The sequence below is a fragment of the Arachis ipaensis genome, chromosome B02, assembly GCF_000816755.2.
Source record: "Arachis ipaensis cultivar K30076 chromosome B02, Araip1.1, whole genome shotgun sequence".
Classification (NCBI taxonomy): Eukaryota; Viridiplantae; Streptophyta; class Magnoliopsida; order Fabales; family Fabaceae; genus Arachis; species Arachis ipaensis.
In genome coordinates this window covers 1,277,058-1,298,402 of record NC_029786.2, presented here as the reverse complement: position 1 = coordinate 1,298,402, position 21,345 = coordinate 1,277,058, and the positions used below count along the sequence as shown (strand labels likewise).

The 21,345-nt window shown below is 36.6% G+C and overlaps 4 protein-coding genes across 4 annotated transcripts; 1 reads left to right on the top strand and 3 right to left on the bottom strand.

The window, feature by feature from the left end:
• On the top strand, window positions 52–3,469 carry LOC107621785 (mechanosensitive ion channel protein 1, mitochondrial). The gene is made up of 6 exons (XM_016323786.2): window positions 52–1,122; window positions 1,218–1,495; window positions 1,759–1,859; window positions 1,981–2,088; window positions 2,556–2,777; window positions 2,955–3,469. The coding sequence occupies exons 1-6, from the start codon at window positions 320–322 to the stop codon at window positions 3,054–3,056; spliced, it is 1,614 nt and encodes a 537-aa protein (XP_016179272.1). The 5' UTR covers window positions 52–319; the 3' UTR covers window positions 3,057–3,469.
• LOC107628110 (UDP-glycosyltransferase 91C1-like) lies at window positions 3,547–5,267 on the bottom strand. Its single transcript, XM_016330918.2, has one exon. It carries the CDS (start codon window positions 5,246–5,248, stop codon window positions 3,782–3,784), a length of 1,467 nt encoding a protein of 488 aa, XP_016186404.2. The 5' UTR covers window positions 5,249–5,267; the 3' UTR covers window positions 3,547–3,781.
• On the bottom strand, window positions 6,457–7,985 carry LOC107628109 (putative UDP-rhamnose:rhamnosyltransferase 1). The gene has a single exon (XM_016330917.2). The coding sequence runs from the start codon at window positions 7,923–7,925 to the stop codon at window positions 6,546–6,548; it is 1,380 nt and encodes a 459-aa protein (XP_016186403.1). The 5' UTR covers window positions 7,926–7,985; the 3' UTR covers window positions 6,457–6,545.
• Window positions 8,976–14,484, bottom strand: LOC107621768 (putative disease resistance protein At3g14460). The gene is made up of 2 exons (XM_016323773.2): window positions 10,357–14,484; window positions 8,976–9,352 (listed from the first exon to the last, which is right to left on the bottom strand). The coding sequence occupies exon 1, from the start codon at window positions 14,056–14,058 to the stop codon at window positions 10,375–10,377; it is 3,684 nt and encodes a 1,227-aa protein (XP_016179259.1). The 5' UTR covers window positions 14,059–14,484; the 3' UTR covers window positions 8,976–9,352; window positions 10,357–10,374.

The following is a 21,345-nucleotide window of genomic DNA, read 5'->3' as shown; positions in this document are numbered from 1 at the left end:
CATAAAACGCACGAAAATCGAATTCACAAAACCAATTACTTTCTTCTGTATCGCATTTGTGTTTTTACCCTCTGCAAAAATCTTAGGGTTCACTAACCTATTCAATCATTCTGATATAATTTTTTTTTCCTTTTTATATTTTTTCAATGTGATTGAATCTTAGCATGTTAATTGTGTTGAGAATTGGTGTGTGATACTGTTTTTGAATTTGCAGATTTTGAGGTGATTCTGGACTTTGGATTAAAACCATTATCAATTATCGAACAATGGATTGTTTTTCTTCTTTGAAATGCTGAACTGCTTGTAGGTTTTTGATAAAATGGCTGCTGTTAGGTTTTCCCATTTAAAACGCCTCCAGAGTTCAATCAAGGGTTCTCTGAATGTTGAACTGTGTCACAATAGTGTGGATATGAATCTTGCAAGAAGTGCAAGGTTGCCTAGTGATTCACTTAGCAATGTTTATTACAAAAGGGAGTTACAGTCACCTCGAATTTTCACTAAGAATCAGTTTAGTAGTATTCCTTCTGAATGTCATGCTAGTAGTTCCCCTGTTATTACCAAACACAATGCATTAGTTTATCCTGGGATGTTGCCTAGCTTTCGAATCCGGGGTGCTCTTCCTTTTGCTTCAATGAGCCCCATGTTGAATTGCCGGACATATTCGTCGGTTTTGGGTGGCAAAGGTAGCAGGGATCATAATGGCACAGAAGTTGCTGCTGGTGCTGGTGATGTGAATGCCGGTGATGATTCTGTTGTTGCTGGTGATCTAGCTGAGAAGATGAAAGATACATGGAAGAGTGTGGTAGAGACAGCAACACATGCTGGAGAAAAGGTTAAAGAAGCCTCGGATGAGCTGACTCCATATGCTCAACAGTTGCTTGATTCACATCCGTATCTTAACAAGGTGGTTATTCCAGTTGGTAGTACATTAACTGCTACTCTAGTAGCTTGGTTTTTGATGCCTTGGATTTTGAGGAAATTTCACAAATATGCAATGAAAGGTCCAATTTCTCTAATACCTGGAAGCACATCATGGGAACAAGTTGCTTATGAGAAAAGCTTTTGGGGTGCTATGGAAGACCCAGTGCGATATTTAGTTACCTTCATCACATTATCACAGATGTTAGTGACTTTCAAATTTAGAAACATTTTTAGTCCTTTTTTTTTTGTATTAAATTTTCAATTTTCAGTTCATGACAATTGACTTTGATTTCCAGTGGTGCAATGGTAGCTCCAACAACTATAACTTCACAATATCTTGTGCCGGCTTGGAGGGGCGCAGCGATTATTTCATTTGTATGGTTTTTGCATAGATGGAAGACAAATGTGTTTCATCGTACCCTGTCCAATCAAGGTTTACTTGGACTTGACAAGGAGAAATTGCTCACTCTAGATAGAATTTCATCTGTTGGTCTGTTTGTGATTGGTATAATGGCTTTGGCTGAGGCTTGTGGTGTGGCTGTGCAATCTATTGTAACTGTTGGTGGTATCGGAGGTACGTATTCCATAGATATATTTTACAGATTATGATGCTTTGGGATTGTTGAATGAGTTGAACTGAAAAAAGATTGCATAACTTGGTTTCGTGAAGAAGAGAAATGTATAACTTGCTCTCTGTAGGAGTTTCTTTTCCTGTTTGATAATGTGTCCTTTTCTTTTGTTTGCTGAACTGAATTCTTCTTTTATAACACTGTTTCCTGTCCTGAGCGAATGACAAATGGGTGATTTTATGCTGCTCGTTCTTTTACCTTCATACAGGAGTTGCTACTGCTTTTGCCGCAAGAGATATCCTTGGCAATGTTTTCAGTGGTTTATCTATGCAGTTTTCCAGGCCCTTTTCAATAGGAGATACAATAAAAGTATGTTGATTGAATAGGTGCAAATTAATGACTATTTCTTTTTATTTTATTTTGTAGAAGTTATTTTTCCGACTTGTGTGCATCATCTTTTTCCAAATCTGACAAATTGCACAAATTGCAGGCTGGCTCAGTTGAGGGTCAAGTGGTGGAAATGGGCCTTACTACAACATCGTTGCTGAGTACTGAGAAGTTTCCAGTCATAGTGCCGAATTCCTTTTTTTCTAGCCAGGTAAGTTTTGCTTTCTCCCTTTTTTCCGGGGTTTTTGTACATAACTTAAGATGTAAGAGAGAGAGAGAGAGAGAGAGAGAGAGAGTTGTTTTTGATTTTCCAAGCAATAGTTTGTGCGTGTCACTTAAATTTATTTGTAATTCTTGTGTCCTCCATTGTGTTAGAAGATGCTAGGTTGTTCTTTTCTCTTCATGGAAATTTTTTCAATCATAATTTGTTTATGCATAATAACTTAATAAGAAAGAGATAAATAGGGATACATCATGTAAGAAACAAATGTTACCTTGGCTTGTCTTGTATTCCTAAGACTATGTTATGTTTTGTATTTCGTGCTAGGAAACTTCTCCTACAGACGTGATAACATGTGTAAATGTTGAAGTTCATGCATCTCATTCACACATGCAGATTCGCTGCTTCAGTGATCATACTTATAAGTTATAACCTTCTTTTCCATGCATACGTTGCAGGTTATAGTGAACAAATCTCGTGCTGAGTGTCGTGGCATCATCAGCAAAATCCCTCTGCAAATTGAGGATTTAAGTAAGATTCCCCAGTTATCTGAGGATATAAAAAGCATGCTAAGATCACATGCAAAGGTGTTCTTGGGAAAAGAGGTTCCTTACTGTTTCTTGTCAAGAGTGGAAAGTTCATATGCAGAATTGACTATTGGATACAACCTCAAACACATGGTACTGCACCCACCTAAATCCCAGATTCAGTCGATATTTTCTCAGTGAATGGTTTTTGTTTATAAAATGCTTTCGGAAGAGGAGTTCTCAAATGCTTTCTGCCCCTTATTCACCTTTATATTTTGCTGCACATCTTTTTATCTCTGATGCATATCTAATTTTTCTCTTTTCTTGCAGCGCAAAGATGAGTTATTTGCTGCAGAACAAGACGTTCTCCTGCATGCAGTTCAGGTCATTAAGAATCATGGGATAGCTCTTGGCAGCACATTGCCAGGTTGATTATTTTTGAAGACATGATTCATATACTTGCGAAAAGTTTTACACTAATACAAGGCCTGAATGGATGTTAACATGCTCTACTTGTGTCTATGGATAGAATTTTTTACCCCTCTCCTCTTTTGGGTTCAAATTATGTAGTCCCTGAAACAGATTCTGAAAAACAAGAGTATTATTTCACACAAAAATCAGTTTCCAAGCGAGAACCAAATGTATTTTTGTAATTAATACTTGTAGTTTGCATCTTTTGACTACAGATTTTAATTTTGCATGTCAGTTCTACAGCAATTTAGCACGATTCATGTGAGAATCTTACACACTCAGTTGATGAACTTTAAACTCTAACTCTGATGATTGTTCAGTTGTTTCTGTGTATCATAATTAAAGAATGAATGCCCAATTACTATTGGTGATCACATATTCACATTATATTTTTATTTCAATATGCATTCTTAAATATTCATTCCAAATCTGCATTACTTCTCAAACCAAGACAATCATGTTCGCTCACTTACATAGGTTACTCACTGGTACGGTTTATTTATTTATCATTTACAAAGGATTACTGAAATCACATATCAACACTCTTAAAGAATCTATTAGCATATTTGAATCCCCATTTGGAAAGCTTAACGTTTGGTCAAAGGTTATTCTATTGTAGCTCTTTGTCCGAAAGCCATAGCTTTGAAGTTCTAAATGGAAATCCAAACATTGCTACAACAGTATGACTAGATCTGTTTCCAGATTCCTGTCTTAAGAAACTTGACAAATTCCGCCATGTAATCCTGGTGTAGCTTCAAGTTTCCTACAACATTAGCAGCATCTCTTGTTTTGTTTCTGACCTTCTCTCCTTCCTCCATAACCATTGCTTCTCTAAGGGATTTGGCTATGTCATCTCGACTGAACGACCCATCTTCGTTGTTTCTTTTCACTTCAATCGCCAATCCCTTTTCGACCAAAAACCTCGCGGTAAGAGGTTGATCAACAATGAAGGGCAACACAACAAGAGTGTTTCCAAATTGCAGATTTTCAATCACAGATCCCCAACCAGAATGAAAAAAAGATCCCCCAATAGATGGATGTGCCAGAATTTCCTGTTGTGGTGCCCATCCCATGCATACTTTTCCTCTCTTTGATGTTCTTTCAACGAAACCAAGAGGTAGAGATTCATGATCATGAATTGCCCAACTTGGTTTTCTCAGGCTCCATAGAAAGGGCAATTCAGAAAGCTCTAATCCATAAGCTATCTCAAAAACTTGATCCTTACTCAATTTACACTCACTCCCAAACCCCACAAAGACTACTGATTTGGTTGCTTGCGCATCAAGCCACTCAAATGTCTTACACCAAGACTCATCAACAATTTTTCTCTCTGGCTTATCTGGAGGAAGCAGACCAATGGGAATAACTGGCTTCCCAATCAATTCTTGGTACAGATTCAGATACTCACCTTCAATCTCGTGGCAGCTGCGAAATAACACAGCTTGCGAAGCACCAAATACCTTGTTAAACCTTTCTAGGTCGCTTAGGCCGGAAACATTTTCCTGGTAGGCACCATCAAAAATAGCAATGGCTTCATGCATCTGGTAAGCCACTGAAGATGGAAAAGTAACCCATTCCGGCGGTACTGTTAGATCTTTCGGAGATGGGAGCGCACCCCTTGCACCAGGTGGTCCAAAGAACACTTGAGCCGAAGCAGTAATAACCGAAAAAAACTGTAGTTTCACCTGAAACTCCTGGGCAATGTCTACAATCCAGTATGAATGAAAATCACATATTATCCAATCCGGTAACCAATTGGCCACTAATTGCTTCACTGGATGTTGAAGTTGATCAGTTGCCAATTTTAAGTATTGAATTTTATCAGATGGAATGTCCACGGTGGCCTCAGCTCCTTCGGGCAAGAGGCCGGCGTCTAAGGATGGCAATGGAAGTTCGACCAAATCTAACAAATGAGCCAAAGTTGAAGGTGGTTTCGGAAGCCTTTGAATGTTTCTTGGTGTTGATATGAATGAGACATGAACACCAGATTTGGCTAAGGATATGGAAAGTTGGAAAAATGGTATCAAGTGATCAAAGGCACACCATGGAAGCATCACTACGTGAGTTCTACTCTCTGCCATTTTCTTTTTCTTTTTCTGTGGTGGAGGATCATCTGAGTTGTATTTGGTCATTGACAAAACAAAAACTGCCATATATATATCTAGAGCAAGGAGAAAAATCTCAACCTTCACTTCTAACCTTACCTAACTAAATTGGTATTTTGTCACGTGCCGAAATTCGAAATGAGAAAAGCTCAAGGACTAGAAGAATTTATTGTTTATGACCAATATTTTTAGCAGTCAGTCCAATTCTTTTAGTCTAGTAATCTAACAACGTACTTTTAGCATACACTTTTAAACATTACTGACTAACTACTGACCAAATACAATAAATTTGACTGGTTTCTTTAGCATTCCTCATTTGAAATATATGGACTCAACCTTCTTTTGGGGATTGCCATGGGTTTTGGCACTATCCAACTTGTCCCAGCTCGCCCCACACAGCCACACTTGGTCTGGTGGTGTCGTTGTCATCCTTACTTTCTTAGCCTTTCTCATGGGTATTTGGATCATATTACATGATAACATCTGATTTTTTTTGTTTGTTTTCTACGGTATTTTCTAACTCGGTACGCCAAGAACTAATCTGTCGCAAATTTAAACTCCAAATAAGGTTTACTGTTGGCCAATAAGTTGATGATGGAAACTCACATGCAGTTGTTTTCATATGAAGTTAACTAAGACCGATAGATAATAATTTAATCAGACATCAAATTATTTAACGGTTGTTAATTAACAACTTAACATGAATACAATTATACGTGAGTTTTTACCTAAGTTGAATAATTCGACTAAAAAATATTCAACATTTAATATCAACTGTCAAATAATGTTTTGTGGTGCATTAATTACCATTTAAATATTAAGAAACGATTATTCAAGATCAAGATCTTAACCATCCAATCTTCATTAATATTTGTCTTCTTCATTGTTAAAGTCCTTCTCAGTTCTAAGTTTTGTTGCATATATATACTACCACCATTTTGCTTCAATGTAATATACATGTGATCACAAAAATCAGATGATTTCCAAAATATATACTTGGAAAATTTCTGCCACACAAACCAAAAAATATCAACACTTGATCTAACTTCAGCCATAATTTGTGGATGCTATTTTGCATCGTGTTTAATGTGGTGATTCAAGTGTAAACTAGCGAAAAAAAATATTGAATATGCTTAACCAAAAAAACTATTTTACACTGGCAGTGCATCAAAATTAAATTCTATTTTTCATATGCTAGAAATTTTAGAATAATGGTGATAAAGACAAAGAAAGAGATACAAGATCTTAGTATCTCACTTATCAAACACAACCCAAAGAGTTTATTCATTAATTATTCAAAATAAGAAAAATTTAGGCTAAAAAACAAGATCTATTCGGAAATTCATTAAGTCTTAAGAAACTTGACAAATGCTTCCATGTAACCATGGTGAAGCTTCAAATCTCCTACAACTTTAGCAACTTCTCTAGTCTTTATTCTGAGCTTCTCTCCTTCCTGCAATACCATAGCTTCTCTAAGGCATTTGGCTATGTCATCTCTACTAAATGAACCATCTTCATTGTTTCTTTTCACTTCAATGGCAAGACCCTTATCAAGCAAAGCCTTTGCATTAAGAGGTTGATCAACAACAAATGGCAACACTACAAGAGTGTGGCCAAACATCAAAGTCTCAATTATAGATCCCCAGCCAGAATGAAACAAAGACCCCCCAATAGATTTATGTGCCAAAATTTCCTTTTGTGGTGCCCATCCAAAACAAACTTTTCCTCTCTTTGATGTTCTTTCACAAAATCCAAGAGGCAGAGAATCATGATCATGAATTGCCCAACTTGGTTTTCTCAATGTCCATAAAAATGGAAATTCAGAAAGCTCTAATCCATAAGCTATCTCAAAAACTTGCTCTTTGGTCAATTTACACTCACTACCAAACCCAACAAAGACTACCGATTTTGTTTCTTGCGCGTCAAGCCACTCGAATGTCTTCCTCCATGACTCATCAACAAGTCTTCTCTCCGGCTTCTCCGGAGGAAGCAAACCTATAGGAATCACTGGCTTCCCAATAAGTTCTTGGTATAGATTCAAATACTCACCTTCCATCTCATAGCAGCTGCGAAATGCTACAGCATTTGAGGCACCTATCATCTTGGCAAACCTATCAATGTCTCTTAAACCGGACACATTTTCTACATGTGCATCTTGGTAGAACGCAATGGCCTCATTTCGTTGGAAAGCCACTGAAGACGGAAAATTCATCCATTCTCTTGGTGATGTCAGGTCTTCTGGTGATGTTTTAGCTCTCATTCGATCGGGTGGTCCATAGAACACAATAGTGGAAGCAGAGTAAACAGAGAAGTACATGAGTTTCACATGAAGCTCTTGTGCTATCTCTACAATCCAATGTGGATGAAAGTCACAAATGATCCAATTTGGTAGCAATTTAGACACAAATTCCTTAACTGGATTTTGCATCTGATCCCATGCCAACTTCAGGTACTGAATCTTGTCAAATGGGATGTCCATGGTGGCCTCACCACCAGAGAGTTGTGATGAGTCTAATGATGATGGAAATGGAATTTCCACCAAATGTAAAAGATGAGATAAATCTGAAGGTGGCTTTGGAAGCCTTTGAATGTTCTTTGGTGTTGAAATGAAGGAGACATGAATTCCTGATTTGGCTATGGATATGGAGAGTTGGAAAAATGGAATCAAATGGCCAAATGCAGACCATGGAAGCATCACTACATGTTGAGTTGTATTCTCAGCCATTTTTTCCCTCTTTCTTTTCTTGTGTAAGGATCTTACAAGTTTTGCTGCATATGTATTTATTTATGAGTATATATATATAAATGCTAGCAATTCTTTCCGTGTAGGACTATCCAACCTTTATTCTTATGAATTGATTAATAAAGTTCAAGGAACTATGTTTTTGTCTTATAGTATGAATTTGGCACTACTACTTTTTTTGTACAAACTTTTTCCACCTTAAAGACTGAAAGTCAAGACTATTAAAGAAGGAACAAAACTCACCTACCACTTCAATTGTTTTTCTCGAATAGTTCAAAAATGCTTTAACTCTGAAATAGAAAAACTACTAAAGACAAAATGATCCAATACTAACAAGATCTCAAAAACAAACAAAACATCATTCGAATAAAACTCTAAATTTACACCTTCAAACACACTGTCTTATCTGATATCATTAACTAACAACCTCTTAACAAATAAATTCATCACCAAGTAAGTATCTACTTAGCTTGAAGAAAACACTCTCAAAATCCACACCAAAACAATCTTACACACTAAAAAACAATCCTACCTACCACTTAACTAATCTGGTGCTATCACTTTGCTTCAGTGTATGATATAGCAACTGATCATTTACACTTATGTCTATTTGAGACATCCATTGAATTTAATAGAAATATTTAGAAACTATATTTTAATCAATAATCATACATTAAGTGTCTAAAAGTTTGTGTGCCAATTTTAATATATAACATTTTTCATATAATATATGGTCACAAAAATCTGGTTCACTTACATCAATATCAGACAAATTTTGCCTCAAGAAAATGATAAAATGTCAGCACACAATACTTAATAGGCATTAGGCAGTAAGATACATGCTCCAAATTAGAGAAATGTTTTTGAAAACAGCCTTCTTTTTTAATTTTATTTTACTAGTTTTGGGATATGGTTCATTTATTACCATTGAATCTTAGTATGATCTTTATTTTTAATATTTAAATTTGTAGTGTTCATCTTTGGAATACAATGAACAAATATTTATTTTACCATTGGTCGCTCGTGACTAAGTAGTAAGAGAATTCCAAATTGAACTCATGTATTCATGCATTGGATATCAACGATAAAACATCAAAGAAATATACAAATAAAAAGAAAAAGAAAAGCTATGATTTGATGTGAATTGATATTTACAACTCCTTCACCTGTTATGCTCCTTCATTCTAATAGCAACTTTATCATCTCTTCTACCCATGTGCTATTACTAATTTTCATAATGGCATCCGTTATCTTTCAATCTTATTTTTTCTTTGGAAAAACAAAAGTAAAGGTGGAAAATGATTCTTCATTTCTTTTGCTTGTTTTGACTGAAACTGGCATTCAAGATCCATTCCAGCCAGAACTGCAATGCTCTCAGGACAATTGCTGCTTGATCTTCAAAGTATTTCCTGAAACACAAATTATATATATATAAATTTCAAAACTAAATGTTTGTCATAATGTCATCACAATAACCACAGACACACTTATGTGAAAACCTCATTAACACAATGTTGGATTATTGGTTTGAGAAAAGAAATGACACCCAAAAACAGGAAGTCAAAACAGAACTAGAGCAATTATAAAGAAACTAAAGTGATGATGGTTATAATACTACAAGCTATAAAAGGAAAAATTTTTCCATACACATAATACACTGACTTTGCATAAAAATAACCCTGTATATTTGTAGCTATCCTCTTCAATTCAGTCCAAAACGATCAAATATTCTATGACAATTCTTTTTCTTAAATCATTTGAATCCCACTGCAGGTTAATATATGTACAAACTGCACATACCATTTTATAACTCTTTTCTTTCCACAAATCAAGCTATTATTTGATTTTTTTTCTGTGCAAAACAGCAAAAATAAAATTATATAGAGGAAAAGAGAAACATAGCAACAAAAAAAAGAATCTTTTCAATAAGAAGTGCCATTCCAACTTTCTCCATGATGTCTTCCTTTGGTATCCGAACTTTGTAAGCACAGCTTCAGGTACACAACAAATAATTCTTAAATCCACTAAAGTAACTAAGTTTCAAACTCATCACTTCAAAAGTCATCTAAATGCATGAATCTAATTGGATGACCGGGTAAACCAAACTCTTTGTTTAATACATCTAAAAAAATTCTTAAATGTTGGATACACACAAAAGATAGTCACTGTCTTTATTGAAAAATATGAATGTTAATAAGTATTAGAGAGAGCAATGAGTTTGTGAAAGAAACAAAAGATATTTCTTTAACTACAACTGCAAAGTTTGAGCTTCCCAGATAAATGAAAGAAAAGATTGCAATTTGGCATACGATTTCAATTGTCAAAGAAAGATAGAATTATTTTTCTCCTGAAGGAAATGGAAATTTATGCGTGTGTCAATTTAGCATGAGAAACATGAAGATTAGAGATTTACCTGCTCAGAAATCTCTATTCAGGAAAGTTTCTTGCCATTGACTTGAATGGTGGGGATGTGGGAAATTTTGGGCCAGATTAGTTGATGCTTGTTCTTGCAGTGTTCTTCCAGCAAACCACAACTATAAACGTCAAGTAGCAAGAGAGAGGGAGGCAGCTTTTCTCCTTCCATATTCTCCAGCTTTGGACACCAACCAATGTATAGTTGTTGAAGGGAGGTGAGGCGGAGAAGCTCGTTGCACTCCAATGTCTCCAGATTACGGAAGTGCAATATCACAAGAGTGGTAAGGGAGGGAAGGTGAGGCAGCGAACCCACCTCTGGGTATGACTTTATGTTCTTACACTTATAACCATAAAGTGTAAGATGAGTGAGGGCGTCCAAATTGCCCATCCACGATAGATCCCTAATTTGTTGCTCGCAAATTCCCACATAAAGTGATTTCAAGTTAGGCGGCAAATCACCCTCTGCCAACCTGCACATGTCAGAGCAACCAGATATCTTGAGAGACTGTAGACTTGGGAGTAGACTCTTCATGTCACGTGGTAATGCCTCCAACTTCCAGCACCCTTTGACTTGAAGATGAGTCAAGTTGGGTGCAGCCAGTCCTTCTCCTGCAAATGACACTAATTTCTCGCAGAAACTAATGGAGAGACGTTGAAGAGCAGCGTGTGGTGCCTCTGACATTGACACTGATTCCAGATTCCTACACCCTATTATCTCGAGATTCTTGAGATTGGGAAAGACATCCAACGACAAGGAGGTCAGTGAATCACAACTGTCTTCTATTTGTAGCTTTACCAAATCATACTTCTGGTCCAGGAATTCCAGTTTTCTGCATTGCCGGATTGCGAGCTTTTGCAAACATTTGGGTAATAAACAATTGTCCGGCCAGGACACAGCAAATGAACACCCCAAGATTTCTATTTTTTGGAGGGAGGGTAGATGGTTAATGCCGATCATTTCGTTAAATGCAGACTCCACCACAGATTCACATGCCCTAATTGATAATTTATCCCCTTTAAGTGACATATCTGCAAACCCTGCTCTTAGAGATTGGATAACTAGCTTGCGAACTTTCAAAGCATCCGACGAAGAAGAAACAAATCTCATGAATACCTGATGAAGCATATCTCCCTTTAACATTCGACAATCTCCTATTTCAAGACTCTTAAGCTGAGGAAAAACTTTTGAGTCAGGTAAGTGCCACTCCTCCCAACATGGCAAGTTATCAAATTCCAAACTCTCCAACAAAGGAAAAGGAGGAGCAATATGCAAAGAAGGGTCACAAATACCCTTGTAAAACTCCATGTCAACACACTTCAGCTGACCAAAACCTTTAATGCGCAGGGCCTTAAGAGATGGCAACTGTCCAAGTGAAGGCAGCATGCAGCAATTGTTGCAAGACTCCAGAGATACACTTGTCATATTGTTGTATGAACAGTTCCCCAACCAATCTGGAAATATTGTACCCTTGTATCCTTTGATTGTCAACTCTTTCAAGCTGTTGTGAGGTTGCAAGCTATCGAGTATATCTCTTTCGGCTTTTGTGTTCGGAACCATATCATCGCCTGAAGACCACTCCAAGTATAATTCGTTGATGAGATTCTTGTTTGTCATCCTTGCATTCTCTGCTTCTTTCACATCAACAATATTCTCCAACTTCTTAAGCTCAAGTGATCCATGAAGATTTGAGAGCCCTCCTAATTCCTTGATTCCATTATCTTCACGCTTCCCCACCACAAAGGAACTTAAGGTATGCAAGTGTTTCATTTTGCTTATTCCTCCAGGCATTTCTTCCAAACAAGTTTTCCTAATATCAAGATGCCGTAAATTCACAAGATTGTGCATGTTAATCGGCAACATGGTCAACTTAGTACATCCGTACAATATTAATGTTCGTAGATTATACAAGTTGCACAATGATTCTGGCAACCTGTTAATGTCAGTAGAAGAGAGATTCAAATACCGTAGATGAATCGATTCACCTATTGAATCAGGTAATACATCAAGTTTATGAAAGGATAAAACTCTCATGCATATAAACTTAGATGCTACACTTTCCATGCTGAATAAATCATCGATATACAACGATGTCCTGAAAGATTCCAGCCTCGCGTTGGAGTTAAAGACTTTTGAGATTGGATGATCTAACCTTCCAGGTGGCAAATATGACAAATGGCGAGTGAGAACCATCTTTTCCTCTTGTTCACCAAGTTCTTCTATTCTACAATAGAAATCTCCAGCAAGGAATATTGCCAAGTCATGCAAGAGATCATGCATCACAAAATACTCATCATCGTCTTGAAGCTTTTTAAAGAATAACCTTGAAACTAATTCTTCAAAACACTTGCAACCAACCTCTTCCAAGCTCTCTCCTCTCTTTGGTAGTCTTAAAAGATCTTCGGCCATCCACAACAAAATTAGTTCATCTTTCTTAAAGTGATAATCTTTTGGAAACAGTGCACAATGAACAAAACAACGCTTCAAATGTGCAGCAAGGTGAAAGTAACTAATTAACAATGCTGGAACAATCTTACTGTCATTTGTAGAAAATCCCCAAATATCACTCCTTAAGATTTTTTCCCATTCCTTAGCATCATGCCTTCTGCACAAGCAACCAAGGGTTTCGGCTGCTAATGGCAAACCATCACACTTCCTAGCAATGCTTCTGCCTATTCCTTCTAGTGTCGGGTTCCCATTTGATTCTGGAAAAGAAGCATTGGCTGCAAATACTGACCAACAGTAGTCTTCTGATAATGGAATGAGATAGTGAGGTTGATAATTTGTTTGAACAACTGAACCAACATCTACCTTGCGAGTAGTCAGAAGAATAGTACTTCCCTTAACCCCATATTGAAAAGGGGCTAGAAAATCCTTCCATTGATGATGATCATTGCTCCAAACATCATCCACAACAATAAAGAACTTCTTTTCGGACAATCCTTTCTTCAAAGCATCTTGAATTGAATTGAAGCTATCAAGATCCTGAGTATTTGTAGAGATCTGCTTTACTATATTCCTTGTAGTCTCAACAATATTGAAGTTTTCCGAAACACAAACCCATGCTTTCTGATCAAATCCCTCCATCAACTCTGCATTATTGTACATCCATTGAGCTAAAGTAGTTTTACCAACACCACCCATGCCAACAATAGAGATGACAGAGAGGTGATGCTCATTGTTGTCATTCAGCATCTTGATTAAGGCCTTCTTGTCATCCTCCCTGCCACACACATTCCCTTTTACAAGAGAAGTGGATGGAGTTTTCCAGGAGAAGCTAGCAGTGGAAATCTTTTCAAGCCCAAGCTTTCCTTTGCGGTTCTCAAGATCTTCTATCCTTCTAACCACCCTTTCTATCTCATTCACCATCTGCCTATCTTCAGAGTTGAAGATTCTACCCAAGAGAGTGACCTTTTGAGTTGCGGCTTTGGTGCAGACGCGGTCCAGCAAGTCATCAGCAGTGTAAAGAGCATCACGGAGAGAGTTGAGCCACTCCTTCACATCATGGTTATCCAGTTGCTTGAACTCTGCATCATCAACAAGATCTCCAGCATCTGTCAGAGCATTCCTCAGCCTCTCAACCAAGTCAGAGCTAAGCTTCTTACCCACAACCAAGTTGACAGCATCAGCAGAAATGAGCCTGTCAAGGACAACATTAATGAAGCCAGACAGAAAAGCTCCACCAACAAGAACTCCAGCCATGATCTCAAACAAGATCAAAGTAATCAAATTTTCAGAACAGAAGGAAAGAACTATGCTTAAAGTTTTCAGAATAGAAGGGAAGAACAATGCTTTGCAATTGCAAGTTAGCAACAAGACGTGGTATCAATCTCTGAGATAACTTAAAGTAATTCAAAACAGTGGAGTACATAGCTATCTTTACTAACTTTTTATTTTGTTAACACTATACTTTAAATGTTATTGTCATTTTGGAAGGTGCAGCATAATTGCATAAAACCTTTAATGTTTAATCATATTCCTACTTTTTGAAAGATGCAATGAGATTGCAAGGTGTGTAAAGTTTAAACTTTTGTAGGGCCAATGAAAATGTAATCTTTGTGGAAATTTTGTATTACAGAAAACATCATCATGATTCATGAGCTGTTTGTCACTCACTGGTAATTACATGCATCTACCATTTTTTTAAAATCTACCATACACTCATAATTTGTCAAACAAGTTTCATATGGTCAACGGCAAAAGGTATTAATAAACGGCAAAAGGTATTAATAATTTATCAGAAAGAATCTGAATAATTTGCTTCATATAATTGTGACTGACTTCCACAATATGAATTTCATTATTAGTATTGTTTTATTATTTTTATCCAATCCAAATTGAGATGGTTAATCACCACCAGATTGTTTTATAAAAGTTACTTAAGCTATTAACACCAAAAATATATCTCACTTTTTATCTTTACAAATTTTGATATCCATGCATGTCATCTAACAATAGCTCCCACTTCTTCCTCTTACCGTTCATAATTTTACCTAAGTTGATTAATTCGACTAAAAAATATTCACTATTTAAAATAAACTGTCGAATAATGTTTTGTGATGCATTAATTACCGGTTAAATATTAAGAAAACGATTATTCAATATCAAGATCTTAACCATCCAATCTTCATTAATATTTGTCTTTTCCATTGTTAAAGTTCTTCTCAGTTCTAAGTTTTGTTGCATAAATATACTGCCAACATTTTGCTTCAATGAAATATACATGTGATCACAAAAATCAGGTGATTTCCAAAATATATACTTGGAAAAGTTCTGCCACACAAACCAAAAAATATCAACACTTGATCTAACTTCATCCATAATGTGTGGATGCTATTTTGCATCGTGTTTAATGTGGTGATTCAAGTGTAAACTAGCGAAAAAAAATATTGAATGTTAAGTGAAATGCTACATCAATAAAATGCATCGATTTTGTGTCCTTGACGAATTTAGTTCTCAAACCATAATACAAAACCAACAGCCAAACTAATTTATTACAAGCTTTAAGTCACATATCTAAATACATGGCGGATTGAATTAGCGAATAGTTTAGTAACTGTCTTAGAATAAAAATATAGAAACAATAGGAGAAATAAACTTATTTGAAGAAGGTATAAACAAGCAAAATGTCTGTCCTAAAATAATGAGCTATTTTTCATGAGTTTAGTTTTGATGCACTAATAGTGTAAAGTGTTTTACACAGTCGTGCAATCACAACCGTTCTTTTGGATGACTATTCACATGGTCAATATTAAAGATAGTTCTTTTTACTGATGTGACGTTATGTAATTAGATGAATGTGTGAAACTATTTTACACTGACAGTGCATCAAAATTAAATTCTATTTTTCATAGGCTAGAAATTTTAGAATAATGGTGACAAAGACAAAGAAAGAGATACAAGATTGATGGTTTCAGTGGCTAAGAGAAGGGGGGTTGAATCTTAGCCCCCTTTTTTGTTGCTAACACTTGCTGAACTCAGAGGAGGCTTTTCTGTTTTAGCTCGTCTCTGGACACGAGACTTTTTGTTTTTGCTCGTCACTTGCCACGAGACTTTTTGTTTTGTCTCGTCACTTGGCACGAGACATTTTAGTTTTTGCTCCTGTGCAGTAGAAAACAGAAATGAAGTAGAAGAGAAGAAATATTACACCCAGATATATCCTGGTTCAGCTGCTAAGTGCAGTGTAGCCTACATCCAGTCTCCATCACAACCATGATGGAATTTCATTATAATCAATCTGATTACAACTTGTAAAGTGCTAACCCAACTTACAAGGGGATTCCCACAGAATCATGAAACACAACATAGATGAACAAAGGAACTCTAAGACATCTATGGCTTTTTCTTTTAATTTTGCACTCTCTGCCTTTTTCCGCTCTATGGCTTTTTCATTACAAACCTCACTGTTTGCCTTTTACCATGAGACTCAAGACATGACAAAATTAAACAGAAAAATACAAAACAGAATACATTGAAGGAGAAGAGAAAACTGTTAGCTCAGGTAGCTCTGAGAACTCTGTGCCTTGCACTCTCAAATTTTCTCCTTGCTTCAAACAGTGGCTGTCCACCCTTATTATAGAAGAGGGGAGCCTCCACTTATTGAAGCCAAAACCGAACCAACTTCTTCCTCCTTCAACAAACCGGTTCGACCACAAAGAGAGAGAAGAGATAACCATGCATTAACCAACATGCAATTACCTCTAGTCCTTTCTTGATCATCACTCTTCATCAATCCGAGCTCTCCATCCTTGGCTTGCTCTCCAAGATGGAATTCTGGCCCTTGATGCTTCATGATGATGATGACTTCATCTGCTTCAATCTCTGCCTTCAACCATCACTTCGCCACTCTAGCTACTCCCTGTGGTGGTTGAGCAGAATCGAAAACAAGCCATGCTTCAAGAATCTCCCTTGTTGGCCGAGATCTTCTTCTTCCTTTTTGAGCATGCAAGGCTCAAGATAACCTCACCAAATCTGACCACATTTGGTAAGTATCTTAGCCACAGCTCATTTTTATTTTAGTATGTTTTCTTGCCATCATTAGCTTGATGGTCTTGATGCATGCAGCTTCTTCCTTCTGTTGGTTGAAGAACATTTCTTCCATTATTTCCTGGACAAGGACCGAAGAAAGAAGAAGAAAGAGATGAGAGAGAATGTGAAGTTAAAGTAAAAGCAATTAAGTGAGAATGAAACAAGTTGTTAGATTGCTTTTTACTTCCCTTGCTTTGAGTAGCGTATAGCATTAATCATAATGATTCCCATCAAATCAAAGTCAAGTTCTCTCTCATGTTTCCAATGCTAACATATTAAAATTTGAAATCCATTCTTAACAAAGAGATGGAATCCGTTGGAAAGCATGAAGCCATTTAGCTTTCATTTAACCTTGGTTTTGGACCAGGCTTGAAAACTTTCATAAAAAATAATGTTGGGCTTGGTAGCATTTTAATCTGGCCCAAATGATAACATTTGCTTTCTTGATGAATATTTGATTCGGATCAGCATGGAAACATTCATCAAAATTCAAATTGGGCTTGGTAGCAATAAAGCTTAATCTGACCCAATGAAATTTTGATTTCTTCAAACCAATTGGGCTTAGTGATACTATTTAAATTCTGGCCCAATAGTAACATTTGCTTTCCTGATGGATTTTTGGATCAAGCATTGTACACAAAGGAAAGCTTTCTTTGGGCTTGCTGTATTTCATTTATTTTTGGCCCAATATTAAAACCTGCAATAAAAATTATTTAATCAAATCAGATTATTAATATTTGCAGTTAATTATTTTTAATAATGTTTAGTCATCATAAATATTAATTAAGAGTTTTCCAAACTCATCAATCTCCCCCTTGATGACAAACATTATTAAAATTGAAATGGGAAAAAAATTTAGAGATTGAGTAAAGAATACTCCCTTTGATTTGAATTTCTCCCCTTTCAAAATGTCACAATGCTCCCCCTTGATGTGTGCTTATTTTACCAAGGGAAGCACTAACCTGTAACATTTAAATCAAGCTTCAAGTAACAATGTTATTTAGCATATTTTATGATGCTAAATGCTTGATTTATGAGCAGTTTTAAATTGATATTCAAAACTCATTTGATATCATAACTGGTTTGCTGCTCAAACATTTTCATACAAACAAAAATTTATCCAAATATTTTCCAAACATTTCTTGTTAGTATATCAGAGCAAAACAAAATGATGTGAAAAATATTTGAAGTACACAGGATCAAAACAAGGCAGTTTTAATACATTACACAATTTTAAAGGAACTGCCAAAAATAAGTTTTCAATCTAACAAATTTATCAATGATGAATCAACAGCCAAGCATCAAAATCAAACATCATCATAAACCAAATGTAGTTCAAGCAATATAGTGAATGCAATAACACATGCATTCTTTGAACAAGGGTGATCATAAATTTTCAATTTTGAAAATTTCATCCCCTGTTCCCCTGTTTTTCCAACCCCTGTTAGCCCCTGTTTCGTTCCAATTTCAATTTTGGAACTTAAATTTCCTCCCCCTTTTGTCATCATGGGGGCACCTGCACAAAACATGATCAAACATAGCAAAATATTCAAAGCACAGTAGCAATAGTATATCACAGTATCCTAGAGATTATCCTAGAGCAGTGAGTATCAAGTCATGCTCATACAAAAAACAGATTGAGCCTAGTGGAGCCAATATCAAACAGAGTAAAGAAACAGTCACTAATCATCAGAAAAATTAATTTTTTCTTCAGCATCTTTGTCACTATCATCTCCCAAATCTTCTTTAAAATGTTCCATCATCAGATTGACCATGTCTTTGCAATTTTTCCAAGCTTTCTCACTCTCAAAGGCTTGCTTATGGGCTTCTTTGGTTGACCGATACATCAAATCTGCCATGTTCGAAAATTCTCCCAAAATCTGTTTGATGGACTTGATTGTTTTGGAAGATTCTGGTCTGCCTTCATGGTCATTATCCGATGCAGCAGTTTGTCGCCCTTTGGTTTCCTTAGTTGCTCCTCCTCCTCTGATTGAAGACACCTTGTTTTCTACAGCCTCATTTAACAAATCAACTTTAAAGTACTCAAATATTCTAGTTAAAAACATACCATAAGGCAGGTTAGCCTTTCTGGTGCTTCTAACAGAATCCCACATGTGCCTAATCATAATATAACCGAAGGATATAGGAGTAGAGGTAACCAAAGCAAATAAGATGAGACAGTCAGAAAATGTTACTCGGTTGTGTGAGCCGCTTTGGGGAGTCAGAATATGTGTGATGATGCGGTGAAGCAGAGAATTGACCGGTCCTAGAGCTTTATGTGTTGGAATGGTGCCATGCAATCCAGAAAGGTTCTCGCAAATGTGCTTGAGAACAGTCTTGTATGGAACGCCAACTTGTGTGTCCCATTTTTCCACCATGTATGCTCGCGGTCCTTCATCCTTGAAGCCCAGGGCCACTCCAATAGTCTCAGCATCAAGGGCTATTTGAACCCTTTTGACATAGGAATGAAGGGTGCCGTCAATGAGCTGCATATTGGCATAAAACTCTCGAACAAGACCAGGGTAGACGGGTTTCTGGATGAGAAGCAGAGGCTTCCAGTTGAGGAGTTCAAACATAGAGGAGATATTGATACCCTTGTTGGTGAGATTTTCAAGGCTAACAAGATAGGTTGTGCACAAATGACGCTTCTCCATAACCTCTTTATGAAACTCAAAAGCGGTGCAAGAGTTAAATCTGCTTGGATCAAAGTGGGAGTGAGTCTTGCCATATTTGTCTCTGAATTCCATGGATTCCAAGTTTAGAGGTTCAGTAGTGTCATTGAGTGCAAACCCCTGATTCTTCTGGGAGCTTTTTCCAGGAGTAGTCCGCTTCGGTGATGAAGGTGGAGGTGAAGGAATGGGAGAAGTATAAGATTCTTGCTCTTCTTCCTCTTGGGGGTCCTTGTTCTTCCTGTTTCGTCCTCTTCCGGAACTCTTTTGGGCCACTACCTTTTTTCTCATGGCTTCGGTTTGTTTGGTTGGAGGTGAGGGAGAGGATGAGGAAGTAGAATGTATGTGAATGTGAGTGTGAGTTTGGGGTGTTGATGGTTTTTGAGAAAGAAGAATTCTTTCACTCTTTCTTGGTGCAGTTTTCTTTTTCATGGTAATGGGGAATGAAATATGAAAGGGTGGGGGTGATAACCGAATTGAGAGAGAGAGAGAGAGACAAGGTGGGTGAACACATTTAATGGGGTTTGGAAAGAGAATATGGAGAGTAATGACCATTAGTGGACGGTTAATGACCATAATGGGTGGTTATCTCCTCCATCAAGCTTGCGTTTTTTATCTCGTCCAAACCTACGAGACAAAACTGAACTGAATCAAATATTCACAAATTTTCAATAAAACTTAAATCAAACATTCCCAAACTTTTTCTCAAGGTACAGAATCTGTCTTCACAGAGAGGTTTTGTAAAAATATCAGCAATTTGGTCTTCAGATTTTACAAATTGAATATCAATAGTACCCTTTTGCACATGTTCCCTAATAAAATGGTATTTTATCTCAATGTGCTTCGTTCTTGAATGCAAAACAGGATTTTTTGAAATATTTATTGCACTCATATTATCATAAAATAGGGGTATACTATTGATTTTTAATTTGTAATCTTCCAATTGTGTTTTTAACCAAATTAATTGAGTGCAACATGCAGATGCGGAAATGTATTCTGCTTCAGCGGTGGATAAAGCCACTGTGGCTTGTTTCTTGCTTGACCACATGTTGAGTGAGCTTCCAAGGAAGCAACACATGCCGGAAGTGCTTCTTCTATCCACTCTATCTCTCGTATAATCTGCATCACAAAACCCTACTGCACAAAATTCATCAGATTTAGGATACCACAAGCCATAATCACAAGTTCCCTTAATGTATCTAATGATGCGTTTAACAGCCGTAAGATGGGATTCTTTTGGGTGAGATTGAAATCTTGAACATACACCCACACTTTGAACAATATCCGGTCTAGAGGAGGTAAGGTACATGAGTGAACCTATCATTCCTCTATACTTTGTTTCATCCACATCTTGACCATCATCATCCTTTTCAAGTTTTGTATTGGGATGCATTGGTGTACCCATTGCTTTGGAATTTTCTAGGCCAAACTTTTTAATAAGTTTTTTTGCATATTTTCCTTGGTAAATAAAAGTACCACTAGGAGTTTGTTTAATTTGGAGGCCAAGAAAGAAAGTAAGCTCTCCCATTAAACTCATTTCAAACTCACTAGTCATGAGTTTTCCAAACTCTTCACACAAGGAAATATTGGCCGATCCAAATACAATGTCATCAACATAAACTTGAACAAGAAGTATATCATCATTAGATGCTTTAATGAATAAAGTAGTGTCGGTGGTACCCCTTTGAAATTTATTTTCCAGCAAGAAGGCACTAAGCCTTTCATACCAAGCTCTTGGAGCTTGTCTAAGACCATAAAGAGCCTTAGTTAATTTAAAAACATGATTTGGAAA